This window comes from Cinclus cinclus, unplaced genomic scaffold (assembly GCF_963662255.1).
Source record: "Cinclus cinclus unplaced genomic scaffold, bCinCin1.1 SCAFFOLD_32, whole genome shotgun sequence".
NCBI lineage: Eukaryota > Metazoa > Chordata > Aves > Passeriformes > Cinclidae > Cinclus > Cinclus cinclus.
In genome coordinates this window covers 3,284,274-3,299,628 of record NW_026912098.1, presented here as the reverse complement: position 1 = coordinate 3,299,628, position 15,355 = coordinate 3,284,274, and the positions used below count along the sequence as shown (strand labels likewise).

At 49.8% G+C, this 15,355-nt stretch overlaps 1 protein-coding gene across 1 annotated transcript; it reads left to right on the top strand.

The window, feature by feature from the left end:
• Positions 1-10,853: 10,853 nt before the first annotated feature.
• Positions 10,854-11,834, top strand: LOC134057329 (olfactory receptor 14A16-like). The gene has a single exon (XM_062514320.1). The coding sequence runs from the start codon at positions 10,854-10,856 to the stop codon at positions 11,832-11,834; it is 981 nt and encodes a 326-aa protein (XP_062370304.1).
• The last annotated feature ends 3,521 nt before the right edge of the window (positions 11,835-15,355 follow it).

The window sequence follows — 15,355 nt, the reverse complement described above, 5'->3', positions numbered from 1 at the left end:
CAGACCACCTCCACTGACCACACCAACAACTGACCACACTGCACTGGCCACCCCATTTACCACACCCACTGACCACCCTCTCACTGCCCAAAGCCACTCACGACCCCCCAGCAACCAACTGACCACACCCAATGACTACCCAAATGATCACACCCAAATGACCACACCCAAATGACCACACCAATGACCACAGCCCACACCAGTGACCACCCCCAGAGACCTTCCAACTGCCCACACCCACTGCCCACACACAGTGATCACACCCACTGACCACAGCCCAAAGAACTCCCAGCTGACCATACCCCAGCTAACAGCCCCCAACCATAACCACTGATCACACCCACTGACCACACCCATATCCAAAAAACCAATGCCCACACCCCACTGACCACACCCACTGACCACACCCCAATGACCCCTAAACTGACCATACCCCTACTGAACAGCTCCATTGTCCTTAGCCAGTGACCACAGCCACTGACCACACCCATATCAAGAAACCAATGTCCACACTCACTGACCACACCCCAATGACCACATCCACTGACCACTCCCCCTTGACCAAACCCCACTGGCCACACCCCTTGACCACACCCAAAAGACCTCCCAACTGATGATACACCCAGGGACCACACCCACAACCCACATCCACTCCCCACACCCACTGACCAAACCCCAATGACCAACCCAATGACCACCCCCTCTGATCACACCACACTGACCATGTACAATGACCACACCCACTGACCATAACCACTGACCACACCCAGTGAACACACCTATTGCCAAGACAGCAATGCCCCCACCCCACTGACCACACTCACTGACCACAGCCCACCAAATTCTGCCACGGACCACCCCCACTACCCACATCTACTGACCACACCCAACTGACCACACCTACTGACCACAACCACAGTCCACACCTACTGACCACAGAAACTGACCACACCCCAATGACCCCCAAACTGACCATACCCCCACTGACCACCTGCACTGACCAGAATCACTGACACCCACACTGACCACACTCACTGACTCCATCCATACCAAAAAAACAGTGCCCATATCCTAATGACCACCGCAACTGGCTGCACCCACTGACCTCCCCCAATGACCATATCCACTGCCCACACAGACCGCACCAAGAGACCACCCCTCACTGACCACATCCCAATGACCACACCCACTGACCACACCCCACTGACCACACCTGTAGCCTTGTGAAGCCATATGTTCAGTGACTGAATTGTCTGTAAAGGCATCTTCCTTATCAGTCACCATGGACTCCTGAGTTCTGTGAGGAGACACGTTCCCACACTGTCACAATGGCCCCTTGGTTCCATGAGGATCCATAGTGTCTCCATGGTGTCCTTGGATCTGCTGCTGTCCTTGTCACAACTGACTCATGGTTCCATGAGGTTCCGCAGTGTCACCATGGTCGCTGTCAGAGGCTGGATGAGATCCATATCCCCAGACACCTCGGGATGAGCTGTCAGTCAGTCCCACAGTGGGCTGGTGCTGACCCAGGCTCTCATTGCCCGAGCCATCCCAAGTCCCACCTGGGGGGAGGCCCACAAAGGGCCAGGGGCTGAAAACACAGAGCAGGAGCTCATCCCATGGTGCGTACCCTGCCTTCTCCTGGGGTCTGTGTCTCACCCACACTGGAACCCTAGGAGTTGGTAGCCATGTGTGTGTGACTTTCTAGAGAGCTTCTGTCCTTCGGTCTCTCTCTCTTTCCTCTAATTCTAATGTTCTTTATATGGAACAGTTTGGCTACCTCATCAAATTAAATATTTAGAGGTTTCTAGATTAAAAAGGCAAAGTTAATGAAGTTACTGTTATGATAAGACCTTTATTTTGGCTTGGATGCTATATTAAACCCTTTTCCAAAGTTCCTTGATACTCTATATTTTGTAAGTAAAATTTTGTGTCATTTTGAGCTCTTGAAAATATCTGGCTGGGGTTGCTCTTGTGCACCAAGCTTGAGTAAAGGAACCTTTGGTTACCCCCAGCATTTCATTGTTCTGGGGTGTTACAGCCCTGCAGGCTCACCATGGCCTCTTGTTTCCATGAGGCCCCACAGTGTCACCCTGTGCCTTGGTTCCATGAGCATGTGGAGTGTCCCACAGGCTGATGCCATTTGTCCTTGCTGCCCCTGCCATCCCACTGCCCCAGCAACAGCCCCGAGCCACCCGTGAGGGACAGGCCCTGCTGTCCCAGGCCTGGGCTCAGCCTTGGCCTTTCTGCTTCCTCCAGCCAGCCCAGGCCTTGCTCAGCATTGCAGTTCCCTGCTCACAGCCTTTGGCTCCTGCAATCCTGCCCTCAAGGATCTGCTCTCCCCAGGCCCTGGGGAGCCTTGGGCACTCCCTGCCCTCACTCATGGCGGCCACTGATGCTCCAAGGCACTTGCAGTTTTGCTGCTGACTCCTGCAGCAGCTTCTTCAACCTTCTCTCAGTGCCTCTCATAAAACATACTAGAAAAAGACTCCTTAACACTCATTTGGGTTTAGAGAGGGCTGGGGATGTCAGGGGATGACACATAACCCTCTGTGGACATGTGATTCTAAAAGCGTGTTGCACGTATGCATTTGCTCCATTTGATTGACAGCTCATCCCGAGGTGTCTGGGGACATGGATCTCATCCAGCCTCTTACAGTGACCATGGTGACACTGCAGAACCTCATGGAACCATGGGTCAGTTGTGACAAGGACAGCAGCAGATCCAAGGTCACCATGGAGACACTATGGATCCTCATGGAACCAAAGAGACCATTGTGACACTCTGGTGCCTCATGGAATCAGGGGGATGCTTGTGATACACAGGACTCCTATGGAACCAAGAATTAAAGATGAAGCTGTAGGGCCATAGAACCAAGGAGCTGTTGTGAAACTGAAACGGGGGGAATTAAAATTTAAATTAAAGAGTTAAGGGCAAAAATACAGGAGGATGCTTTAACTAGAAGGAGGATGACAAGATTCTATGAATGCTTCACATTCTTTGTCTTTGAAGGAACTGGAGAAGAGAGCAAGGCTACAAGATAAGATACAGAAGCAAGAATGTGCAAACAGTGTGAAAGAGCAAGGCCCCTTCGAGATAAGGGGGATTCTTCAGACCCTTGAGCCAGAAAAACTGGTATCAAGGTCTGGAAAGAGATCAAATACTAATTTTCCTGTGCAAAGAAGGCAAGGTGAAAAGTTCAGCTGAGAGGAAGACTGTTTACTTCATCCCAAGGACCCCTAGATGACCACCTGAGTGACCAACAAGGAGCAGTGCGCAGTCACAAAGATGCTTAAAGCTAATATTAATACAAAGCAGGGACAGGCAGAGTTAGGAAATGAATGTGTATGAGGTGTATTGTGCAATCCCAGTTTGTAGAGAATGAAAGGAGAGGCGCAGGTCACTGAAGCTGTGCATGTTTTTGGAGGAGCTATCCCTCATGTACCTCAGTACTAAATAAAATACATATCTCTAACCTACCTTGTGGGTTATAGAGTTTTTCTGCACATCACTTTGGGTGACCCTGCTGCCCCCCTGGGATTTTGGGGTGCCCTCCCTGCCCATTCCAGAACTGGAGCTTGTGCAGAACACCGTCTTCATCAACCCCACAGAACAAAGCACCTGAGTGTACCTGCACTGCATCCTCTCCTGAGATCACTTGGGGCTCCCTCCCACCCCTGGGGCTCTCACCTGGAGTTTGGGGGTATCCCCTGAATGTTGGGGGTGCCCCTGACACCCCCCCTCTCCCCCCCCACTGCCAAGGGTCATCTGTGTCCAAGTTGACCAGGAGGACACAACCAGGTCCATCATCCTCTCCAGGCCCATCAGGGTGAGTCAGGATGCTTGGGTGCCACAAACATCACCTGGATAGGCCCCAGAAATCACCTGGCTACACCTGAGTACCACCAAAACCCACCTAGGTGCCCCAAAAATCAGCTGGATACACCTTGGTACCCCTTGGACACCTGGATCACCTAAAATCTCTTGGGCCCCCTAAAACTGGCATCCCAAAAATCCTCATTGCTTTGACTGGGTAGACCTGGTGTCGCTAAAATTCCCTATGACTTTATTGGCTATATCTGATATCCCTAAATTCTGATGGATTTCAATGGGGCCCACTTTATCCCCATTTATCTCTACCAATTCCTACCAGTGGTGCCACTTTTGCCCCAGTACGCCCAGGAACTCCAGTGGACCCCTTAGACACTCCCAGTACTCCCAGTTAAGCCAGTAATCCTTCCCAATCAAGCTCTATTAATGGATAGACTCGGTGTCCAAAAATTCCCAAATGATTTCAATGAGGAAGACCTGGTGTTCCTCAATATCCATTGACTTCAAATCACAGACCCTATGTCCCAAAATTTTTTGGTGCTAAAAATCCCAAATTTGGGCTCAGAATTTCCACATTTTGGGCTGAAAATGGAGATTTTTGGGCTTACCTGGAGGAACAGCTCCAGCACAGGCTGCAGCTGTGGGATCAGGGATCCGGGAGTAGCTTTCAGGAATTCATCCAGGACTTCCAGATCATCAGCACCACTTTCCTGGAGCAGAAATTCCCAGAATTCAGCCCATGATTTCTCTGTAATTTACACATATTTCTCCATTTGAGCTCCAATTTTCTGCAAAATCACCACTGATTTTAACTGGTAGACCTGGTTTCCCTAAATCCTCATTGACTTCAATGGGGTAGACCTGGTGTTCCTACACCCCTATTGATTTTAAAGAGTATTCCAGATGTTTAGAAAATACCAATCAGGAGATTAATATTACAAAGGACAGGGCAACTGAGAGACACTGTAAAAGGTGGTTTATGGGTTGATTGCATCCATCTCATTGAATGCTGAGATATTAAATGTAACACATCCAAGGCCATAATATCAGAGGATGCCCAATTCTCAGTTACAATGCCTTATGTCAGTTTTTTAGCCAATACAATATCTCTACAAGTTTGCTAGCATCTTTTTACACCAATCATTAATTGCTTTGCTTCCCATGGCTCTGCCACAATGCGTCATTTCTCAACCAATCATATAACATATAACAAACTTTAACTTGTACATCTTTAACTTCTAACTAAATTTATAATAGATTCCATTCCTAAATTTTAAAATATTTTACTATCTTACGTAACATACTGCTTTGCTCACATAATAGATATCTCTGTTTGCTTAAAACATATTTCTATGTAAACTACAGACTTATATTCTTGTTTTATGTCGATTTTAATTTTTATGCTCTAACTCTCCAATTCTTCTTCAAGGTCTTAGGTCAAGCCTTGGATCCATCTCTATCTCTCAGCCTGTATGCACAAGGCCCTGGGAGCTCTCCATGCCTGCATTTCCCACACCACCTGTCATCTCTGCCTCCAATTTCCTGCTCTGACTGGAACCTGGGCACACTTTCTCAGTTGTGTCCCTCAGTGGAACACATGAACAGTATCAGAAACTTTGGAATTTGATTATGACTGAATTCTTGAGAGGTTTCCTATCAAACCACAGTTCTGCCTTGATGTCCCTCTGTTGTGGTACAGTTCATCAGGAAGGATTTCAACTCCAGTTATGGAGAAATATGTCAAAGACCTTCTTAGAAATCTCCATTACAATTTTCAAGGCTGAATTTCAATGGAGTTCTCTCTAGAGCAGAGGTGATCACAGCATTGTGTAATTGATATGTGTGAGAAATGGATTTGTAAAGGATTCTCAAAGTGTGACTGAAAGCTCCCACAGTCTTGTACATGTGTATGCAAACTCTGAGATAAGGTGTGCTGACTTAGAAAGGCCATGGAATAGAAAAGACATTGAAGAGAGAGAGATTGAACAAGTCTCAAATGATGGGCTTGCAAAAAGACCAGATATTTTGGAGAATTAGAACTGTGAAAGATGCATTGTGGCAAGACTACACGGGATAAAATAATAGGTGATTGGTGTTAGAAATATTAGCACCACAGAGTGCCAAAAGCCAGTAGGCTGAAAAATATTTATAAGTTCTTGTAACCAGGAAATAAGTTGGCTTCTGATTGACTGGCATTTACTTTTACATTACTTTTGTTTCACTCTTTACAAGACTGGTAATGTAATAATATCTTGCAAAAAAATGCCTCACAGTTGTCCCATCTCTGTAGAGCTGGGAGATTTCAACAGTGCTGAGTCCCTGGACATCAGACCCTGAGAGGGAGCTGAAAGAAAACTTGTCAAGAGCTCAAAGTCATATTCAAACTCCAAAGTTTCTTGAAGTTTTAATGGATGCCACTGAGGGACCCCACTAAGTGTCCCAGGTTCCAGTTAGAGCAGAACACTGGTGGCACAGTGATGACAGGAGGTGACAAACAAGGGAAAGGTGTCTGTGATGCTGAGCAAACCTGGATGTGTCTCAGCAATGCCAAGGGCCAAGGGCTGAGCCCCAGCCCCTGGCCAGGCAGATCCTGTCCCTCCCTCCTTGCTCAGGGCTCTTCCCAGGGCACTGGGCTCTGGGGATGTGCAATGCCAAGGGCAGCACCATGGGGCGGCCCCTGCCAGGCTGCTGAGCAGGGACAAGGAGGCAATGAGGCCCCAGCCCTGCCATGGGATGGAAATTCCTTTCTCCTCGTGTCCTGTCTGTGCTCTCCTCTGCTCTCTTCAGTCTCCACTCCTCTGGGCACAAAGCTCCTTTGTCCCTATATAGTGGTCGTTTGCTTGTAGCCTCCAAACACCATCTTGAGAGATTTTTGGGCCCTCTCAAAGTTGCTGGCAAATTAAAACATTCTTCTCATAATCTAACCAAATCAACAGAGGGCAAGGCAGCCAAACAGTTGTGTCCTGGATACTTTTGTCTGGGCACAATTCTTGGCCAGCGCCTACATACAAAAATGATGGTCCACATTAAATTTTAAAAAAAATGTAAGTTTGGTCTGTCTCAATATCAGTGGTTAATTCTCCCTTTGCAGCTTCAGGTAATGAAGCCATGTTACCCCAGTTTGCTCCCCCAAATTCACGTTTATGTATATTTTCAGACCCTGCGGCTGTAGGGTGTCCTTGAGTTTCAGGCCAGGAGGAATTTTTTCCCTGATCAAAATGTGAAGATGGTAAACTGACATTTTCTATGGCATTTAGAGATATGCACTGATGCAGTACAGGATTTGAAAAATGTCAAGGCTGAAAGCTTAAGGCATCACAGTTGTCACTGAACCAAGGGGCCACTGTGACACTTTGCAGCCCCACGAAACCAAGGAGTCCATTGTGACACTGCAGGGCCCCATGGAACTAAGGATTCATGGAACAGTGTGGGACCCCATGGAACCAAAAGTCCATTGTGACACTGGGGCCTCATGGAATCCTGGAGGCCATGAGGAGACTTTGAGGCCTCGTTGAATCGAGGGGCTCTGAAGGGATTCATGGAACCAAGGAGAACCTTGTGACACTGTGAGTCCCCATGGAACCAAGGGTTCCTTTTGGTGGCACAAGGCACCAAGGAGACCTCTGTGACACTGCAGGGCCCCGTGAATCCAAGGGAACAGGGAACAGGTCTGGTTGGATTGACCTGACTGGTCCAACTGTCCTTGGCTGGTCAAGGGTCTCTTCTCATGTTGCCCTGAAACACTGGGGCTCTGGGATTTCCTTCAAATGGAAAAGGACTGTCCTTCCTATTCAAGAATCCATGGCCAAAATGAGATTCCACTTCCAGAATTCCCAATATCCAGGGATTGCTACCATATAAAAGCTGCCATTACCCACACGTCTGGCTGTCCTTGTCTTCCTTAGAGCCAGCTCTCACCTTCCTTCAAACCCTGTGGCTCAGTGCTTTCCTTCCTAAGGAAAAGAACCATCCCTCCTGTACAAGCACGATGGCCAAAATGGGAACTTTTCCTCCCAGATTCCTATCCTCAAGGATTTCTCCCACAAAAATGCTGCTAGCACAGATAGGTCTGTCTGGTCTTGGCCTCTGCTGACTGCAGTTTATCAGTCCCTGAAACACTGGGGCTCTGTGGTTTCCTTTCTGTGCAGACCATTGTGATATTGAGGGGTCCCATGGAACCATGGAGACAAATGTGATACATTCAGGACTTGTGAAATGACACTTTGTGACACCATCAAAATCCCTTGGAACCAAGTTCATCACTGAGGCACTGCTGGGCTGCATGGTGCCAAGGGCTGGTGTGAAGCAGCAGGGCTGTGTGGAACCAAGAAGCCATTGTTGCATTACAGGGCCTCGTGCAGCCAAAGGGGAACTGTGATCCTGCAGGGCACTGTGGATCCATGGAGAACATTGTGGCATTGCAAGGCCCCATGGAATCATGGAGACCACTGTGACACTGTGGGGTCCCATGGAACCAAGGTGTCATGGAATAGCTCTGGTGACTGGGACTCCCACAGATTACCTGGCAGGTCTGGCTGAATTTAGCATGTCAAGGGCTGCCTCTCATCTGCCCTGGAGCACTGAGACTTTGTGATTTCCTTCCTATGGAAAAGAACCATCTGCGTTTCCTGTAACCCATAGCTGAAACTGGAGCTCCCCCTAATACTTCCATATATAAAAGGGTTACTCTAAGGCAAAAGATACAAGACCAGACCGCTCCAGCTGGGCTTGGCCTCCGGTGGTGAATGCTCATTCGCCCCTGAAACACTGGTGCATACTTCCTTCCTTTCTATGGAAAAAAACCTAGCTTCTTGTCCAGAGGCAATGGCTAAAATTGGCCTCCAAAATTCCATGTATCCAAGCATAGCTCCTAGAAAATATTAGGCAGAACAGAGAGATCTGGCTGCCTTGGTCCTCTGTTTTTTTCAGTAGACTATGAACAGAATGTTTTCAATTGCAAACACCTCTAAGAGGGCCCAGAAATCACCCAAGGTTGGTTTTGGAGGCTTTGGGCACATGACCACAATATAGAGACAAAGGAGCTCTATGCACGATGGAGTTGAAACTGAGAAGAACAGAGGAGAGCCCAGACAGGACCCAAGGAGAAAAGAATTTCCCTCCCAGAGTAGGGCTGAGTGCAGCACGTCCCCCAGAAGGAATCTGGAGCAGCCCAAGGCTTTGTGTGTGCAGGCAGAGGCAGGCAGGACGCAGAGCTGTCAGCAAAGGAAGGGGCCAGCCAGGTGGGGCAGCCGGGGGATGAGGACAGCCTGCAGGGACAGAGGGGCAGGCCATGGACACCGTAGGACAGCCTGGGCTGCAGAGGGCACAGGGATGGGCAGCAGCTGAAAGGCCCTGCCAGAGCCAAGTGCTGCAGCACTTTGGCCATGGCTGCTGGCCCTGGGCCCTTGGCCAGCAGGGGACAAGTGAGCCTTGCTGTGCTGGGGCCTCATTGCCTCCTTGTCCCTGCTCAGCAGCCTGGCAGGGGCCGCCCCATGGTGCTGCCCTTGGCATTGCACATCCCCAGAGCCCAGTGCCCCGGGAAGAGCCCTGAGCAAGGAGGGAGGGACAGGATCTGCCTTGCCAGGGGCTGGGGCTCAGCCCTTGGCCCTTGGCATTGCTGAGACACATCCAGGTTCGATCAGCATCACAGACACCTTTCTCTTTTTGTCCCCACCTGTCATCACTGCCTCCAGTGTTCTGCTGTACCTGGAAACTGGGGAAACTTTCACAGTCATATTCCTCAGTGGAATCCATTAAAAGTTAAAAAAAACTTCCAACTTTAAATCTCACTTTGAGTGCATGGGATGTATTTTTTTGAAAACATTTTCTCTGGGACTGAGTCTTAATTAAACAATAACAAACCCCAAATAGGGTAATAAACCTCCCTGTGCTGTGTCTCATGGCACAGAGGGAGATCCTGGCAAACAAGAAGATCTTCAAAAAGAACTTTCTGCTGTTTTGCAGCTCTTCTCCCAGCCCAGCAGGGCTGAGGGCACTGCCTGCAGCCACCCCAGGCACAGCACAGAGGCACAGAGAGCTTCAATCAGTCAGGGCTGGGAAGAAGCTCACAAGTGCCTGGGGCAGAATCACTCCCAGCCCTGGACACAGGAAGCCTCTGGCTGCAGGACAATGCAGCTGCAGCTCCTGCAGGGATCTCCTAAAGCTGGAACATCCCAATGCCCACAGACTCTGTGAGTACATTCTCTGATTCTCTCTCCTGTAGAGCAGCCAGGGGTGCCCAGGGCTGTCCTGCAGAGCAGGGTCCTGCAGCCCAGGGTGCTGTGCTGGGCAGGGACTCTGCTGCCTGCCAGGGACAGCTCTCAGCCAGCCCTGGGAGCTGCTGACAGCACTGGGGGACAAGGTCTGGGTGGAGGGAGACAGCTGCTGAGACTTGGAAGTGTTCTCCTTTTGTGGTGTGGATGGTGCATTGATCAGGACTGATCCCAGCACGACATTTAACTACAGAACATTTCCAAATAGATTATAAAGGGAGCACACCAAGTCAGGGGCTGCATAAAAGGGAAAATCCTGATTTTATAATCTACTGCTCAGGGTCACCTAGATGGAAAAGTGAACATTGATATTCACATGTCTGTTCAGGTTGAGAACCATAAAAACAATTTCTCTCATTTCTGAATAAACCAGGCAAAGAAGGAAATCAGCACAGGGTCCCTTACAGGCAGCATCAGTGTTGCTTTTCCAGCCTCCTCAGGGTTGCTCTGACTTTGCCATCAGAGCCTGCAGAGGCAGAGTTGGCCCTGGCAGTGCCCTGTGCTGGGAGGGGTCTGCAGGGCAGAGCTGAGCCCCCAGGGCTGGGCTGGGCTCTGGCAGCACTGGCAGGGCCCAGCCCTGGGCACAGGGAAGCAGCAGCTGGCAGGGAGAGCTCCAGGCAGCAGAGCCCTGGGCAGGCAGTGGGGGGAAAGTGACACCAAGCTGGGCTGGGATATTTCAAGTCATCTCCAAACCAAACTATTCCATGATTTCTTTTTATTTTACAGGTCCCCATGCCAAGACACAGCAAATGTCCAACAGCAGCTCCATCAGGCACTTCCTCCTGCTGGCATTGGCAGACACGCGGCAGCTGCAGCTCCTGCACTTCTGCCTCTTCCTGGGCATCTCCCTGGCTGCCCTCCTGGCCAACGGCCTCATCATCAGCGCCGTAGCCTGCGGCCACCACCTGCACACCCCCATGTTCTTCTTCCTGCTCAACCTGGCCCTCACTGACCTGGGCTCCATCTGCACCACTGTCCCCAAAGCCATGCACAATTCCCTCTGGCACACCAACAACATCTCCTACTCTGCATGTGCTGCTCAGGTGTTTTTCTTTACATTCTTCATGTCAGCAGAGTTTTCCCTCCTGACCATCATGTGCTACGACCGCTACGTGTCCATCTGCAAACCCCTGCACTACGGGACCCTCCTGGGCAGCAGAGCTTGTGCCCACATGGCAGCAGCTGCCTGGGCCAGTGCCTTTCTCTATTCCCTGCTGCACACAGCCAATACATTTTCCCTGCCCCTGTGCCAGGGCAATGCCCTGGGCCAGTTCTTCTGTGAAATCCCACAGATCCTCAAACTCTCCTGCTCACACTCCTACCTCAGGGAACTTGGGCTCATTGCAGTTAGTGCCTGTTTAGGACTTGGTTGTTTTTTGTTCATTGTTTTCTCCTATGTGCAGATCTTCAGGGCTGTGCTGAGGATCCCCTCTGAGCAGGGACGGCACAAAGCCTTTTCCACCTGCCTCCCTCACCTGGCTGTGCTCTGCTTGTTTGTCAGCACTGGTGTATTTGCCTACCTGAAGCCCCCCTCCATCTCCTCCCCATCCCTGGATCTGGCCCTGTCAGTTCTGTACTCAGTGGTGCCTCCAGCCCTGAACCCCCTCATCTACAGCCTGAGGAACCAGGAGCTCAAGGCTGCCGTGTGGACACTGATGACTGGAGGATTTCAGAAATTTTTAAGTGGTTGCCAATTACTGTGTGTCTCTTGTACTAAAAGTCTTCTTTGACAATTCTCTTGATCTGAGGGTTTTTATCCCTTTGTTTTAATTTTTTAATATTGTTCATGAACTATGCCAAATATTTCTGCCATCTCTCCCTTTAATTTCCCCTCCAAATTTACTGTGACCTATGGATTGTGTGACTTCAGAGCTGAGCTCTTGATCATTTTAAATTAAATAAAGCCTATCCCAAAAGCCTTTTCATTACAGATGCCCCTTGTGTTCCCTTCCCTGGAGCTGCAGCAGCAATGTCTGTGTGCAGAGCTAGGGACAGATCAGTGATGGCACAGCTGGCCACACCATTCCTGATCCAGGCCAGGTGCCATTGCCCACCTGGGCACACTGCTGGCTCATGTCCACCCTGCTGTCCATCACTGCCCCCAGGTCCCTTTCTGCCTGGCCCCTCTCCAGCCACTCTGTCCCCATCCTGGAGCACTGCAGGGGTTGTTGTGGTCAAGGTGCAGGACCCAGCTCTTGGTCTTGTTAAACCTCACCCTGTTGGATTTGTTCCCTGGATCCAGCCTGTCCAGGTCCCTCTGCAGAGCTCTCCTGCCCTCCAGCACATCCACACTCACACCCAGCTTGGTGCCATCTGCACATTTGCTGATGGTAGACTAGGTTCCCTTCTCAAAATCATCAATAAAGATGTTAAACAGCACTGGGCTCAGACTGATCCTGGGGGGACACCCCTGCAAACATACTGGATGTGGCACCATTCCCCACCACTCTCTGAGCCCAGATGTCAAGCCAGATCTTATCCCAGGCAAGGGGAATAAGGGGAGCTCAGACAGGACATGTGGAAAAGCTTTGTTCCCATGGGCTCACACAGGTTCTGAGATGCTGCCTTGTCTCTGTCCTTTGGGATTTGCAAATTCAGACCAAATCATGCCTTGAACCACTTGGTCTTACCCAGTTTGTGACAGCTTGGGCTGCAGACTTGCTGAGGTCCCTTCCAACCTCGGCTCCCTGATATTCCCAGGATAATGCTTCTCTCAATTTTGGAATGGGCCAGAGCAGATGTTTATGGGACAGGAACCCTCTGGGGCTGTAGGGGACCTGATGCTTATGAGGTTCATAAGCACATCTCATTAGTTGGGGCATTTCAGTACTTGAAGAAACATCCAAGTTTTCCCACCAGAAGAGAAAAAAAATTCCTAGAACTTCACTGATGACAGGAGAAGAAATCCTGCTCTTCCCCTCTACTGGTGTAACCACTCTACTCTCCTTAATTTTATGTCCCTCGTCATTTGGGAATTTCCAGCTCTCCTGTTTAAATGGCCTCGTCTAAGGACATCTCCTCACTAGACCAGATGATTCCATGTGCTTCCCATTGCTCCCAGATTTCCCCCTGCAGTTTTTCTCTGGTCATTCCACACCAATCAGCATCTTAGTAATATTTTCATTCGTCATAGAACCACCCTTTCTAATCTTTGTCAAAAACTGTCCCTGCATTGAAATTCCTTGAGCATGGTGGACACATCAGATACTGCTTTGACATTGCACAGAGCTGAGGGATGAATTTTGATGTTTAATAAATTATATCATTGCTATGTTTCTTATATTGGCCCTCAAGGGAAACCTTTCTGTGCCTCTGAGTCTCTGCAGTTCCTGACCCCCAAAGGACACAAACCTGATGAGCTCTGGTGCCCACTGCACTGGGGCCTCTTGCACCTCCCTCCACAGGCACAGCAGAGCTCCCTTGTCCCTCAAAGTCCCTGGCAAGGCAGGGATGAAGGAAACAGGACAGGCTGTGGGGATCAGGGGCAGGGCACGGCCAGGGATTTGGGGTGGTTGTGAGCCCAGGGCAGGAGCCGGCCCTTGGCCTTGCTGAAGCTCATCCAATTGTCCTGGGCCCATGGCTCCAGCCTGGCCAGATCCCTGTGCAGAGCTTGCTGCCCTGCAGCACAGCCACACTCCCAGCCAGCTTGGGCTCCCCTGGACACTGACTCAGGGTGCCCTCCATGGCCTGGTGCAGATCAGCAAGGAACACATTGAACTGCCCTGGCCCCAGTCCTGAGCCCTGGGGACACCCCTGCATGTGGCTCCATTGCCCAGCACTCCTTGGGCTGCACTTGTGTTTGCCATGGAGCTGGGCCTGCCTTTGCTTCTGTTTGCTGACCCCAAATGAACATCCCTCTGTGTCTGGGGCAGCTCCTTCTCCAAGGAAAGCAGCTGGGACTTGGTGCCAAGGAGCTGAAAGCTGCAGGCACAGCCTGGACTGGAGGAAGCTCAGATTTGCACTGGGCTGCTCTGAGTGCCAGGGCTTGGATGAGGGAAATGGTGGGGTGGGGGTAGGGACAGAGTGTGATTGATTGTCAGCCATAAAGGGTCAGAGAGCATGAGGAGGTGCTGGGGATCAATATCAGCTGGAGATTGGCAATATCCATCTATAACCTGGAAAAGAATAAATGGGAAAACGATATATTCTTGCTCATTGTTTTTAAATGACATGTTACAAATTCAGTGAAAGCTTAGACAAGTTCTGCCTTATGCTCAGGTTTCTGGAAGTAGCTCTGATTCAAGTACCTGAACCCCAAATTGCCTTTGCTCACAAGTTCCTTCTAATGGCAAATTATGTCTAGTATAAAATGAATTATATATTTTGAATGGACTCAAGATTAACAGACAAGAGACTTTAAATCAAATACTTAGTGCAAAGGATAAACCAAAGAAGTACAGGTAGATACAAACGCAGTGCACAACAAAGTTACCTATATTACAGCCAGTGAAGAAATAGCAGAGATCAGGAGTCAATGGAACTTACCACTGAACTGATGAGGGAGTGCACATGGAGCCCTTTCACTCAGCTTCCAGAAAAGGAACCACGAAGATGCATCCAGACTTGGGAGTGAAGCCCTGCCAGTTTCCAGGGACTATGCAGAAGAGTTTTGTATGGAGAAAGTTCTGTGTATATTTTATAGTTTGTAAAGTGAAGTGTGTGTCACTCAGAAATTCAAGGCTTATCTCCCTCCCTTCAGTCTGCTCTCAAGGCAGGATGTTCATGGACAGCTGGGAATTCCACCTCCCTGGCACCAGAGATAACTCAGCACAGGACAGATGTCCAGCCTGGGTTATCTCAGCAATTGCTGAGAGGGGGAAGATGCCCTGAGTGATGGCCCAGCTGATGGACAGAACAGATGAGCTCTGCTGTGCCACAGGGGAAGTCCTGCTGCAGGAACCTCATGGAACCAGGGGGCCGTTGTGACATTGTGATGGGTCCTGGAGCCAAGGAGAGAGACCATGGTGACACCAATGAACCTACTGGAACCAAGGAGAGAGACCATGGTGACACCAATGAACCTCATGGAACCAAGGGACCTTTGTGACACTGCAAGGCCTCAGGGAACCAAGGAGTTCAAAGGTCTCAAACATTCTTTCCAGGTTTCTGCCTTGGGGAAGGGGGAACCTCCTTGGTGGCACCTTGGGCTGGCACACACCTGAGGAGTGACTCTGTTTTTATATCTGGAAAGTTAGGAATTCTAGATTCTTCTAAAAAAAGTAAAGGAAAATCCTGTCTCTGTCTGAGTGCA

Coding starts and splice junctions, on each gene's coding strand:
- LOC134057329 (XM_062514320.1), top strand. CDS start 10,854: ATGTCCAACAGCAGCTCCATCAGGCACTTCCTCCTGCTGGCATTGGCA.